At 40.9% G+C, this 15240-nt stretch overlaps 2 protein-coding genes across 2 annotated transcripts in view; both read left to right on the plus strand.

Moving 5' to 3' along the window:
* Positions 1 to 14299, plus strand: part of LOC310988493 (tumor necrosis factor receptor superfamily member 14-like) — a 49607-nt gene extending 35308 nt beyond the window's left edge. The window contains exons 3-8 of the mRNA XM_083975129.1: positions 5742 to 5835; positions 10024 to 10149; positions 10885 to 11040; positions 12527 to 12614; positions 12719 to 12886; positions 12999 to 14299. Coding sequence (XP_083831255.1) covers positions 5742 to 5835; positions 10024 to 10149; positions 10885 to 11040; positions 12527 to 12614; positions 12719 to 12886; positions 12999 to 13101 — 735 coding nt within the window. The 3' untranslated portion in view covers positions 13102 to 14299. The remainder of the gene's footprint in view (positions 1 to 5741; positions 5836 to 10023; positions 10150 to 10884; positions 11041 to 12526; positions 12615 to 12718; positions 12887 to 12998) is intronic.
* LOC310988494 (tumor necrosis factor receptor superfamily member 14-like) overlaps positions 1 to 15240 on the plus strand; it is a 50288-nt gene that overhangs the window by 775 nt on the left and 34273 nt on the right. The window lies entirely within an intron of this gene.

Below are 15240 nucleotides of genomic sequence, written 5' to 3' on the forward strand. Positions count from 1 at the left end.
ACCATCTGCCCTCCCAGGTGCCCGGCTCACCTGTGTCTGCCAACCCCTATATGTAAACTCACCCGGTGCGCTCCAGCTACCCAGTACCTTCAAAATAAAAGCAAGGTTCAAATACCCAAATTAGCTCAATCAATACTAAATATCATAAGCAAACTAAAGGTGTATTCCCCAAAACTAAACCACAAAAAATAACTAAATAATAAGTGATTAAATATTACAAAAGTAACAAATAGCTCCAACGCTATTATATAGCCTAAAGAAAAAAGAAAATACAAAACGGTATGACCACTGGGTTATTCTACAGATAATCACTGCAAACTAGATAGCTATTGTTATGATCCCCTTAAAAAATATTGCTCAAGACATGCATTATTTTATTCCAGTGTTTAATTGGCAAAAAGGACAGCTGTTAGTTTAGTTTGCACTACAAATTCGTTTTGAAACAATACATCTCTGTAAATACACCTTATGTGTGATGGCATAATGCTACACACCTATTGCTGACTGTTCTTTGCTTCTATACCATTATTTATCATTGAAAATGTAGTCTCCTGCACTGTAGGACCCATTTGCATATTGATTTACTCAATTCTTTCTTTGTTCGTTCTTACCTTGTGCTGTCAGACTACATGGATTTGCCAATGGAGGATGTGAGGGTTTATTTTAGCTTTGTGTATTCAAAGTGAATTACTGAATAGTTAGTTACATGACCCAGTTAGCCAATAACCTCAGTTGAGAAGAGAGAAAACAGTAGACACAAAACAAACTTTCAAATGTCTTTTTATTTTCTTTTTTGTAAGTGTTTTTATTGCAGAATGTCGTAAAACAAAAACTTAAAAGGCTCCAGAATTGATTCTTTGTCCTCCTTATAACAGCTTTTCCAGCCTCCTCAGTTTGTGTGCTGTCCATGTATAAAATTGCAGGCATCTCCACTCTGGCTGCAAACAATTGTTTATTAGTTTGCACCCATTCCGCTGATTTTTTGCAGTGATTCATCACCACTCAACCCACCGCACTGGTTTAAAGAAAAAAAAGAGGGTCAGCTTTTTGTCAGAGCATGAAAGGTCATCTCACAAAATTGAACAACTTGGAACTGGAGATCAAGCCTACCTCTTCTTGAGTTGCCTCCACGTCCTGCACAACTGGAGCAGCAGTTTGCTGACACCCTTTCTGCTTCTCTTTAGCCTAAACAAGTAATTTTGCATTACATACAAGCAAAGGTCTGTCTGTCAGTTCTCGAACCATGTCCTGGGAAGGGAAACTTGACATAAGATTTACACACACACACACACACACGCGCACACACACACACACACACACACACACACACACACACACACACACACACACACACACACACACACACACAGTATCAGCAACATTCTAAAGTTTTCAACATTTTCTCACATAAATTTTGACTTGCAGAGCAGAGAATCTGATTCTTAACCTTTTCTTTTTTGAAAGTGACTGTCTAAAACTCTTTACATCATAAACATCATTTCAGAAGACACACAGACAAGTGAGGTGCTATAGGTGTTTTTTTTCCTTTTCCCCTTTTACCAGCCAAACCACAACCTGCCAGAACTTAGTAGAACCACTGGCTCATCGCATGTTTAAGTGAGCACTATCGCGTGCACAAGATGACTTACACAACAAGTTATTTTACAGTGTTTATATGGTTCAGAATGCCTGGAACAGAATAATTTCTATACAAATGCTGTTTGCAAACAACAGTGAAATCCTTCTGATGTCAAGCTTATCCCATAGATATATGGTAATATATCCTAGGGTAGTTAGCGCTAGCCACCGTTAGCCTAACTACGATAACGCAAAAAAAACCTATCCAAAAGTCCAAAACTCGATTCTTTCAAATTATATAACTTTCGGGGCAATATGTGCAACGTAAGGTTCTGAATAAAGACTTTGTGTTTCTTCTGTGTGACTTTTACTCACCTCGTAGTCTCCACACTTCACATGGGAAACAAAAAATATGTGCTTCCGGTATTCTCACTTTTATATTGAAAGGCTTCGAATAAACTTAGGGTAAACTTGATTATTTCAAGAAATTTGTCTTTGCTGTGTAGTAAAGTAAATGTCACACTGCTGCTCCTCTGCTCTGCATCATCTCTGATTGTGGAAACCTTTTACTTTTCGAACTCTCCGACTGAAGCAAATCCCAGCTGTCAATTTATTGCAGGACAATATGAAGAGACAAACAAGACATTGTCCGCACAGTCTATCATTTACCTTAACAATCTTCTCCACCTGTGTCTAATATTACGTGATTTGTAATTTGTTATCATTGGATCAGAATGTCTGCATTGCTCTGAAAAACATTCCAACTTTACCTCATCATCAGCCCAAAACAACTCAGGCTTCACACTCTGCATTTCCTGAAACAAAAACTGCCTGGCTTCGTCAATAAGACAACAAGTGCAGTTAATCTTCAATCACATATAGATTACATAATGTACAGAGAGAGTCTTCCCTCAGGTATCGAGTTAAACCTACCTACTTCTATTGCCAGGGAGAGAATCCCAGACTTCAACTGAGCACATAAACCATGTTTCCATCCACTTGGCAATCAAATTCGAATCTGAATCTCGATAAAAATATAAATGTGAATAATGCCGGTTCAAGTGCGTTTCCATCTTTAAATGGAATAAAAATCTGTGCGTAATGACGTCATGTGCTGTTTGTGGAGTCATCAAGTCATCTCCATGCCATGTATTTGCTATGCTCATGCACTAAACCAGCTGAGTCCAAACAGCACAGCTCTTTAGCTAGGAAGGTGCTAATTAGTGATCACACACTGGTTGAGTGACTGAGCAGAATAAACGGCATGGAGATTCGATGACTCCACAATTCCCATCTCTGTTGGGAGATCAGTTCTGGGAGATTGTGACACTTCACATGAAGCCAGATCACCTGTACACTTGCATATTTCTTTGTTTTATCCTGCTGTGTCTTTGAACAGCTGTGAATATGTTGCAGAATTGACATCAAACATGATTGCAACTTACATTTATCCAGTAATGAACTGTTTCCATCAGCATTTGTCGCAGTAACTTTGTATCGATCAAGGCATGCATAGAAGACAAAACGATTCCAGAGCCTAAGCATTTCCCCCTTCTGCTTAATCAAATAAGGTTCCCAACCCATGTCACCTTGGAGAGGAGTAAATCTGGCACACCTAACAACGCATAGCCAGATTTTGAATAGCATTCACCTTGGATGACTCCTTATCTCCACAAGTGACGGGTGAAAATGCGGACTGAGTCTGCGCACCCCTTTCTATTGATGGCAAAAATTATTTTTTACTTTTTTACTTTTACTAAGTAAATTTTAGAGCCTGTACAAAAAGCCCAGAAAATATACTTAAAAAACAAACAAACAAACAAACAAACAAAAACAAAATGGTTTACAGTGTGTACAATAGGCTTTGTTTGATTTTGCTGCCATGTGGATTACAGCTGAACAGGACAATATACCAAATCAAATTAAAATACATAAATGTTGTTGATATATAGAATACGTAGGATATGATTATGTTTTATTTACCTGTATTTTACATTAATTAACGCATCACATTACATTACGTCACTTAACATTACTTATTAGCACACGCTGCAATCTCTATCCAATACCAATTTATGCTCTTTTACTGCAGATGCAGGTCGGTTGGAGTGAAATAAGTGGCTCTGTTCCTTACTCCACTTCCTGTTATCATGAATCCTTTCATCTGCGCTCTAGACTACTGATGATGGTTTTTGTGCTCACCGTGAACATGCTCCCCTCAGGCCCAACCTCTCAGAGTTTATTGAATTATTTCTGATCAGCTGTTCTGAAACTAAACACTCAGCTCAGGCTCAGTCAACTTGGAGATTGAGATTGAGGGCCCTAGTTTGCTGGCGCAGCGCAGGTGGCGCAAGGTAGCGCAGCCGGTCTAATGCAAGTTTCGACCAGCGCAGCCTAGCGCAAAGTCAGATTGGAAGATTGGCAGATCGCGCTGCGCTGAGATAGGCGTGGCCGCGCAGCAGGGGGAGGCGTCACAGATTCAGCTTGGTGCAGTGGAAGTTTCGTCCGAAAATGTCCCGCCGAAGTTGCGCTGAAAGCTCGCCACCTCCAACCAGGTCTAGTCTCAGCGCAGCAGGTGCAGTGCAAGTTTGGCTGACTGACCTGCAGTGCACACACGTCACCAAGACCTCACAGGCAGATCTCCACAGTTCCAGACACATTTCAATGCAATAAATATCCACAATAACCACTATTTAATGCAACTAACGGAATCAACACGTGAATTTATATCTATATAGATTGTCCCGTCACATCTGACGTCAGATCAAAGCAGAGATCAAAGGCTGTCGGTGCGTAAAGGAAACTCCACCTGAATTAACACAGCAGGGACGAACTGGCACTGAAAAGCAGCTGTGGATGTCCCAAGCAGGACTGAGGGTGGATGACTGCATGTCGCTGCCGTGTTGAGATACCACTCTGCCCTTGTGATGATTGCTTTATTTATTTATTTACTTATTAATTCATAACCGCGTGCGACCGCATCACGCAGCCGTAATGAAAAACAAAACACAAATCATTATCTCTCTTAGTCCACCACCACTGCCTCGGTATCAGACAGTCAGTATATAGCCTACTACAGTATACTCAGCATCTCTATCACAGAAAAAGAGAAAAAAAGAGACGGACAGAGAGAGAGAGAGAGGAGGACAGAGAGAGAGAGAGAGGGAGAGAGAGAGAGCTTGTCCTTTACGCTGATTTCATCCACATGGTGTGTGTTTATGTTGTGATTAGTGTAGCCTACACCTCTCATCTTATACACAGGGTTTGAATAAATGTGAGTTTCTTTATTAGTTTATTAGTTGTTGTTTCTTAGATTGCGTAGGGGTTCTCAGTGTATCAGATCAATCCTGGTTAAGTATATTAGTAAACTCATTGTTGGTCACTCTGAGCTCGGACCTCCGGGGAAACAGCTGTTTCCTCCGGGGAGAGGTTCGGCCTCTGGCGTCGCTGTTTCCTCCGTCCATGTCAAAGTATAAAATGACAAACTTGCAGCGCGCATCACCCGCCGCGCAGTTAAAGGTGAGGAGAGGAGCTCCTTTGATTGGTGAAGATCTGACTCGGCTGTGTCAAACCCACTCCACGCCTTTCTCTCCTCCTCCTGTCTCCCTCCCACCCTCTCTCCTCCCTCTTTGCCGTTTGCGCCGGTGGGAGGGACGAGGGGAGGGATTGCGCTGGCGTAAGTCTGACTGCGCGGCCCACCAAACTTGCGAAATGGACCTGAGCCACACCCCGTTGGCGTGGCGAAGCTGCGCTGAGGTTAGACTTCACCTGGTCGACGAAACTAGGGCCCTGAGAGTACATGCAAACCCAGAAAGGCTCCAGGCCTGGGGATCAAAGTAACAGTGTGAGGTGACAGTGCTCATGACTGTACCACTGTACAGCCTTAATCATATACGATTAAAGAAATACACTGAGAAACTGGAGGAGATCATGACTGGAGCATGACTTCACTCCCATGTCACTGCTTGTTATGAGCCTAATATAGAGTGTAAATTGTTTGTGTGTTTCATTGTCAGACAATAATGAAACAGATTCAGTAGAACCATGTGTCCTCTCTTCTCTCTCTCTTCCATCAGTGTCTCCTCCCCTTCGACCTGCTGGACCATGTCAACATCTCAACCAGGCTTCACTGACACTAAAACACTTTGTCTCATTCTTCACAGATACTTATGACGACAGTCTTCAGAGGATATACACTGACTTGTCATCCAGCAGAGTATCTGAAAGGAAGTGAATGTTGTCCTATGTGTCTACCTGGTAAGATCATATGGTTCCCAACCTTTTTTGGCTCGTGACCCCATTTTGACATCACAAATTTCTGGCGACCCCGCCATCATGTGCAGTCACATGATCACGGCCATCAATCAAGATGCACCAGCTCAGATATTTTTAAATGCTGCATTTTATTTGAACTTGATTTATATTCGAGAAAGTATAGAATACAGTTGATTGAGTGTGGTGTTTTTAATTATAATTTAAAAATAATCATAATTAGTTAAAAATATATTTTTATTAGTAATTTTTTTTTTTTTATCAATTACTACACATTTCAGGCGACCTCATTTGAATTCCAGGCGACCCCACGTGGGGTCCTGACCCCAAGGTTGAGAAACACTGATATAGAGGAAAAGAGCCAATGATTTAATAAATAAATAATGGTCACCCGCAACACTAATGCAGGACGCAGTGTAGAAAATGAATTAATGAATAATTATGCTATCAATGCTAAATTTCTATGAAGAGAGGATAGAGGAGAAAAACCTAATTCATGCGGTGTGTAGTGTTGTTTTTGGCGGCCTGTTTCAATTTTAGTTTTAGTCAAGTCTTTGGGTCAAACTGTCGTTTTAAGTCTGAGCATTTTAGTCTTATTTTAGTCAGAATAACCCATGACTATTTTCATTTTAGTCAACAAAAACTGATGACATTTTAGTCTAGTTTTAGTCAATGATTTTAATCTCTTTCTAGTAATGTAATTATATTTAACCCAGTCAATATGGTATAATTATCTAGTATAGTATGGATGAAACAATTTTTTTCTTTTAGTCAAACCCATTTTACAATTCAAACACGGTTATCTTATTGTTATATTATTGTTACCTTATAGACGAAATAATACATTCCAGACATAGAAGATACTTATTTATTTTTAGTTCCTACACACTATACTTAGCAGATATTTTGGAGAAACCCACTTTACTCTCTCTCTTTCTCACACACACACACACGCTAGTCAGACACGTTTGTCTGGCTGACCGGCCATCAGCCCCATTCTTTGTGTCAGACATTACTTTGTTTCTTAAATTGTCATTAATGCTATGCTAACCCACTGCAGCTGCATCTTCTAAATAATGCCCAGAGTGAGGGGTGCAATATCTGAACGCTGACAGTTTCCCCCCATTTTACACACTGGAACTTTAAGTTTGGGTAACATAAAACCACCTTCAGCTGCGTGTCTTGTCAAATAATTATGTGTTTTATATTATTATATGTATTACTAAAAGATAATTTTTAATAGAGATAAATTGACTCTTTGTGGTTGTGACAGTTCTTATAGAAACATTAATGAATGTATAAGTCTGATTTTTACATCAGACCAAAAAAGATCCTCATGCATTCGTCGAACATTCGATTGGATTGATCGATCGGTCGAAGAGTTCATGGTGGCGAAGTGCATGGCTGTGATGATGTACAGAGACTCCAATGACGAGAAAGTTCGGGGTGCACGCATCACCACGGAATCTGGACAAAAATGGGCAGCAGACACATCAGTTGCATAGGCAGAAAGCCTGCTGAAGTTGAAGGACATCATCGGGAACCAGTGCTTGGGGCAGCAGGGACTCAGCTCTACCCACTTCCAGCAGTGGGGGAAAGCAGATCCTAGGCAGAGGAGAGGCATGATCCAAGCTGAGGTCCGGCAGCTTGAGGAGGAAGGGAGAGGAACCAGCTCCGTGGAACTTGGATCACAAGGAGCCTGGACGAATTGAGACCTGCCCAAGCGGAAGATCACCTGGCCTGAACTCTGGTGACTGAAGCCTTTCCACATTTCTTTACTGCTCCGTTCAGTGTATGACACTCTTCCAACACCAACAAACCTGCACAGGTGGGGGATGAGGAAGGACCCACTGTGCAGGCTATGTAGAGGACGCATGAGGACAATGGCGTGCAGCCAGGATGTGCGCCATTCTTTATTGCTCCGTTTAGTGTACGACACTCTTCCAACACCAACAAACCTGCACAGGTGGGGGATGAGGAAGGACCCACTGTGCAGGCTATGTAGAGGACGCATGAGGACAATGGCGTGCAGCCAGGATGTGCGCCATTCTTTATTGCTCCGTTTAGTGTACGACACTCTTCCAACACCAACAAACCTGCACAGGTGGGGGATGAGGGAGGACCCACTGTGCAGGCTATGTGGACAAAGAGGAACAATGGCGCACATCCTGGCTGGGTGCAAGACTACTCTTAGCCAGGGGAGGTACCGCTGGCGCCACAACAAGGTCCTCAGAGCACCGGCCAACATCTTGGAGCAGGAGAGACGGAAAAAGCGACAAGTCCATGTGAGACCAACACCATCTATTCAGTTCATCAGGGAGGGGGAAAAACCATCATCCTCCAAGAAGACCAAGAAGGGCCTCCTGCAGACAGCACCATCATGGGAGATGAGGGTGGACCTGGGAAAGAAACTACATTTTCCCCAGGTTGTCCACACCTCCCTGAGGCCCAACATAGTCATCTTGTCTCGGGAATAGGGATGGGCATTCGAAGAAATCCTTTTGATCGATCAATTATCGATTAATCGTTAATATTCATATTAATATTCATATTTAAAAACAGAATGCGTGTGGCTATGGTGTGTGCCAGTAATCCCAGGGCAGTCCACGTGAAGGAAGAAGGTCAGACAACAACGTACACGGACGTCTGTGTGCTTGTGCTTCCCTTGTAGGGAAAGTGCCGGCATTTTTTTTTTAAAAGCACCGTTGCGCTGCCTGGCTCACCTGCAGCTGAGCTGGTGCTCACGGCACTGGGGATAGCAGGAAGGGAGAGGAAGACAGCCGTCTGTAGGTTGGGGGAGGCAGCTGAGAGAGCCTCTTGCTGGGTTTGGAGTAGGAGGGAGGAGTTAAGCTGGGGGCCAGGAGAAGATGGGCAGTGACTGGCCATCACTGCCGACCCGCCAACTGGAGGGCGTTGTGGTTGAGGGTTGAAACGCCCAGCGACAGTTGGACGCCACCTGATGACGTCTTCTCCTGGCTGAAAGCTGCAGTCATATCTTAAGTGACTGTAGGAGATAGCATTTGGATGTACTTAATAGTTAGTAGTAGATAGTAGTATGTGAGATAAAAGTTGGAAATATTTTGTACTTACTTTGCAGACAAACTGCTTCCCATTTAAATTATTAAACTATTTGTATTATAAGTGTCTTTTAATAAGGGGCTGCTAGGCTACCCCGTATGTTGTTGTTGTCTGTTGTTGTATTGTTGTATTTTTAACTGGACCCAGAGTCTGTAATAAAGTATCTATCTATCTATCTATCTATCTATCTATCTATCTATCTATCTATCTATCTATCTATCTATCTATCTATCTATCTATCTATCTATCTATCTATCTATCTATCTATCTATCTATCTATAGCAGCTAATTATCAATAATTAGCCCCAATAATTGAATGTGTTCTACTTGTTTTACTGATATTTTAATTAGAGATCATGCATTAGCTACATTCAGAATAAGTGTATTACTTTTAATCCAGTCAATTACTAACTTTAATTTAAGATCTACATTTAAATCGTTAATATTTGTTTCAGCTAAATAAATCATAGAATCAGACATATGTGCCTTTTTTTTTTTTTTTTACCACTAAAGGAAAATCATTCACAATATTGTGTACAAGAGAGGCCCAAGACAACTCCCTTGAGGTACTCCTACTTCAACTCAGAGCAGCTTCTGTTAAAATATACAAGTTGCTTTCTATGACTCAGATAACTGTGATTTCATGCTAATGCAGACTGAGAAAAACCACAACTCTCTAATTTATTTAAGAATAACTCATGATGTCAAAAGCAGCTGAAAAACGTACTTAAAGTATAACTACCCATATAATTTGCATTTGTTCTGGTTCCTTTATCAAATTGCCCAAGTTGGAACAAATAAAATTACTTGACTTACTTGACTTGACTTAACCAGTCATCCACCATTTGAATCCTAGCAGGTGCTGTTGAATGCTTTTCTTACATACATACATGTCATCAACATTAATTCAAGTTTGGCAACACAAGGGAAACATAGAAACTGAGACAGAGCCTGACGCCAAACCTGCTGCAACCATGCTCAAAGATACCCATGCTGTGCTTCAGCTTGCAATGCTTACACTCAATAAATTATTTGTTCTCATTTCAGAGTTGTCTGACTGAAATTAAATGAAATTGCTGGTTTTCTTTTCAACAGGAAATCGAGTGAAAACAGACTGCACTGAGTTCAGGAGTACTTCCTGTCTGCCCTGCATTCAGGGCTCATTTATGAATCAACCAACTGGACTTAAACATTGTTTTCCCTGCACAGAGTGCTCTTCAGGTAAATATCTGTTCTTACTTTTTCATGTGTAGTAGAACGTTGTGTCTGATTTAAAATCAATAAGTAAGAATAATACTGGAAGTCCCACATGGTGAAGAACATATAAAGCAGATAAATCCCCCATTCCTCATCTAACAAAACGTGTACAAAATTATTGGTAACCCTCCGTTAAAGAAAGAAAAACCCATAATTGTCACTGAGACAACTTGAACTGACAAAAGTAATAATAGATAAAATTTCTGTGAAAATTAAGTAACGAAAATCAGACATTGCTTTTGAATTGTGACTCAACAGAATTATTCTTAAAAAAAACAAAGCAGAACTAGCCTGATGTTTAACAATAGGTACAGTGTTGTTTTCTTTGTATACTTCATTTTTGCATCTGTGTACGATGAGCTGATGTGACTTGCCAAAAAGCTTCAGTTTTGGATCAAAAAGCTCCAGTTTTGTCTCGTCTGTCCACAAAGTTTTGATGAGAACACCCTTTGTTTCTTTACTTTTGTCAGTTTCAAGTTATTTCTGTGACAATTGTGGGTTTTTCTTTCTTTAACAGAAGGGTACTAACAATTTTCTCCACATCTGTATCAGTAATACAGCTGAAAAAGGTGCTTTTGTGTCACAACTTTATCATTTCAGTAAGTATCACAAGGAGAGACACTGCAAACGTTGTGGTACAACACTAGATGGATCTGTTTGGTTTTGTATCTGTACTATGTAACCTCTGTGTGTTGACAGGTTCTGGTCTGAGAACAAAGAGTTCATGTACAACAACATCAGATACAGTTTGTGAACCACTGGAAGGACACTACTGTATAGACACTAAAGGGAGCAGTTGTCTGGCAGGAAGGAAACACACAACATGTCGTTCAGGACAATACATCAGTGAAAAAGGTTGGTTTAATTGTTCTTCAACATTATACAGTAGGTATAGTTTATAAAAGTCTCTCTTGGACCAGGGACTTTTTGAATCACTTTGTCTGTCTTGTAAAGCTGGGATCATTTAAGTTACTGGGTAAAACCACTGAAGCTAGTTAGTTGTTAATGTTGACTGTATCTAACTAAGCATCATATAAACACAATCAAGTAACAATAGTCTCATCACTGTGTGGTATGGCAATACCAGTCAGAGAGGAAGGCTCTGCAAAGAGTCATAAAGACCGCAGAAAAGATTATAGGGACTGAACTTCCATGAACTCCAGCTACACACTGCGCTGTCAAAAGCGAGCAGAGAGGATCATCAGAGACACACAACATCCAGCTCACTCCCTGCTCAAACATAAACACTGCACATACAACTTAAGCCACAAACGACCAGACAGCATCATCACACACAGATCATGCTTTTTCAATAGCTTCTACCCGGCTACAGTCAGACTCCTAGCAAACACAAAATAACCCAGGCACATGGCAACACAACACGACCCTAGACCCATCAACCCATCAATCAGTGAATCATATCAATTACATCCAGTTTGCCTGTCCACCTGCTGGTTTAAATCAACATCCCTTGCTTTTTCTTTTAGTTTTTAGTATGTTTTTATTTTGTATTATAAGTATTTTAAACTATTTATTGCACTCTCCGCACTTTCTTTCTTTCTTTCTTTCTTTCTTTCTTTCTTTCTTTCTTTCTTTCTTTCTTTCTTTCTCTTTTCTTGGATATGTTTGCCTCCGTTACTGTTAGGTATTGTGTATGTTCTGTATGTATTGCATGTACAAAGCAGCTGTTACGATGCCACTTGCCCAAGACAAATTTCCCTAGCGGGACAAATAAAGTTCATTTGATTTGATTTGATTGAACACGCACCTACCTCAGTAGCACTTGGCACTTTTTACACCTAATTTATTTTTACACCTTATTTATATACAGATATAGATTTCTTGTCCTTTTAGAGAATTTTATTCCCTTGTCCTTCTTTTTGATCCCAGGTTCAAGCCTTTTTAAAGTGTTTTTTGTTGTGTCTTGTATGTCCTTATGTTTCTCCACCTGACTTGGAACAACCACACAGAAGTTCCTATTTGTGTATGCACAAACGGCAAATAAAGTTTTGGACCTTTGACCTAATAGTGTTTGGTTTGTTCATAAAGCTAATGTAATTTCTCCTTTACATTGAATTAAAATCCATCTTGTTTTGCTCTTATGAGAAAAAAGCTGCAGCAGAACATCTCATCAAATATTAAAGTTTGAACAATCACTGTAGAAACTGAAACAATGTTCAATTAAATGTTTCAGTTTGAAAGTGTAATATTCAAACCTCTCAATAATCTGCAGAGTATCAGAGTAGTCTGAAGAAGTGTAATGATGTCATATAAACACTGTGATCCTGTCATGATACGTTATTAACTAGTTTCAACATGTGTGTTATTTGTGTTTGTACAGGAACAGCCTCCACAGACACTGTGTGCTCTGACTGCAGTGAGGGAACATTTTCTAATGGGACATTTACGTCGTGTCGACCACACACACAGTGAGTGACACTTCACATCACACACAGACACAGGGTTTCTCACAGCTGCAGTGAGTTTGTGGTCTCTGTATATTTTCCTGTAAAATCTCTGTCTGTTATTCCAGATGTGGATCAGGAAGTCAGCTGATCAAACTAGGAACAGCTGAAAGTGATGCTGAATGTGGAGAAGAGGAGAACAGTCCAAATGTGCCAGTGATTGTGGGCAGCAGTGTAGCTACAGTGGTTCTTTTATTGATTGGCATCATTGTAGTTAGAAAAAACATCCAATCAAGGTATGAACTTTGTGCAGTCAAAGAAAATGTTATGATGTAATGGGTGATTCTGTCATATCATGATGTTGTTGATTAATTAATTAATTAATTTGTTTTGTTTGTTTGGTTATAGACAACAGAAGAAAAGGAAAAAACCCTGTTCAATCTCTTTTTGTGGTAAACAGAGACGGACTGGCAAATGCCACAACGGCCGCGTGAAGATGCAGCCGTGCTGATGTGGCTGCATTTCAAAAAAAAAAAAAAAAGTTGGTCGGGGTCAGGTGTTTAGGCCAGTCAACTAAGACTGAACACACACTATTAAACTGGTGGTAGATGATAATTCTTGTCTCATCTCAATAATTGAAACATTTAATCAATTTATTAATATTTAACCCCAAAAAATCACACCAATAAAAACACAACATATATTATTGTTACTTAGTTTATGTCCTGGGTTTTGAACTCAATAGGCTACAGTTTCATCATGTCTTTATTCTTTCATTTGGATATATGATAAATATTCAGTTTAACTAACTGGAGCTCAAAAGAGATCAACTACACTGAGAAGACTGAGCTTTAACTCAGAGTAAGTAAACCCTGAGCTGAAGGAAATATTATAGTAATATTAACAGTAGCCTACTATTGTCAGGGTGAGGGAAGCAGGTGGACCCAAATGCAGGAGCTAACACAGGCAGATACTTGCAAACCGAAGTTTAATAACTCACAACAGGCAGGAGACAAAACACAAGAATCAGACAAGGAACTGAAAGACACAGAACTAATCAAAGCAACAGGTGTGAGGAGACAGGAGGGCAAAGAAAGCTGATTGGTGGAGACACACAAGGAGCAGGTCAGGGCTGACAAGGTCAAACACAGGACAGGTGTGCAAGGAGAATGTGGAGGGAAAACACAGGAAGTAACACTAGAACAAAATGCACAAGAACTGAACTACAAAATAAAACAGGAACTGAAGAAAACAAGAGTCCAAAACAGAAAACCGAGCTACTGAATAGCAGCAGACTCAATGGCAATGACAACTATTAATCTCTTTCCAGGGGCATGACCTGCCGCTGACCCTGTGCTCACCATTGGTTTGTCAGCTCGAGCTTTTAGGTCCCAACTAAGTAAGGCACTAACTGTGTAACACCTAAAGGTGTACAGAAATGGCCGTTTGTCCTGTTTGTCGCGCCGAGTTTCCACGAGTTGCCACACGAGTTTACCCGAGTAAGGAAAACGAATTTGATTGGTCGTTATCGAGCAGGCGGGATATTCAATGTTTGGGGCGAGACCGAGCTCGGTGTGTGTGTCGCATACATAGACTGTAAAAAGAAGGTCACATATGAGGGTGAAGGATGGACCCAAATGCAGACTCAGTAGCCGGGTGTGAGAAAAACAGGGTTTTATTCTCACCAAAATGAATTGAGGGATGACAGGGAACCAATACACCAATTCGGCGAAATAACCGTTAGTCGAGCAGCCGCCATTACTGCGGTGACAGATCCCAGTCAGGCAGCGATGGGTTCTGTGCGTGAAGCGGGCATTTGAATGCAAGCGCCAAGAAGTGGACCTTTTCTCTTCTGTAAATACTGTATGTCTAGGAAGGCTGGGAGGACATGTGCCGTCCTCGGCTGCTCTAATATCAGCAAAACACAGCCCCTTACTTCAGGAGGAGTGTCCGTGTTTAGACCGTAACGTTACGTACAGTGTGCAGCAGCAGCAGCAGCAGCAGCAGCAGCAGCCGCCAGCGACGCAGTCACACAGCTGACCTGTACAACCTGGCTACTCTCCCTTCTCACCGTTACCTTCACATCGTTGTAAAAGTGGACAGTCTGTGAATGTCTCACTGATCCCTTCAATATGATGTGATCATGGTCGTCTAAAAGCCGGTCTAAAATATGTCCGACCCATCCGGAGCTCAGGTCATTTTGACCATAAATCAGAGACCTGTAATTGACGTTTTTTCTGGTCATCGGAGGCCAGCTGATCAATAAAATGTTCTTGAATATCTAAAACAAAGCACAAGTTGTTGTTTTTATTCATGTAGCCTGTCCACATGATTAAATATCCCGCTGCTGGCTTGCTAACGTCAGCACGCATAACGTACCGGTATGTTATTGTTTATGATACAGTCTCTTATCTCCCTGTTACTCTAATCCTTCCTGCTAATCGCTCAAACAAATGATTAATTCCTAAATTAATATTGGTATTCATGTAAGATACCTTAATCAGTTACTGGGGGGCACTAAACATCACAAATGCAGCCTATTTATGATGCTGCCATAGAGAATCAGTTTACTATGACTGACGTATGTCACCGCAGCAATGGCGCCGCCGCAAGATGGCGGCATACACAAATCGCTCACCGAATTCGTGTA

Source organism: Trachurus trachurus, assembly GCF_905171665.1.
Source record: "Trachurus trachurus genome assembly, chromosome: 7".
Taxonomy (NCBI): Eukaryota; Metazoa; Chordata; class Actinopteri; order Carangiformes; family Carangidae; genus Trachurus; species Trachurus trachurus.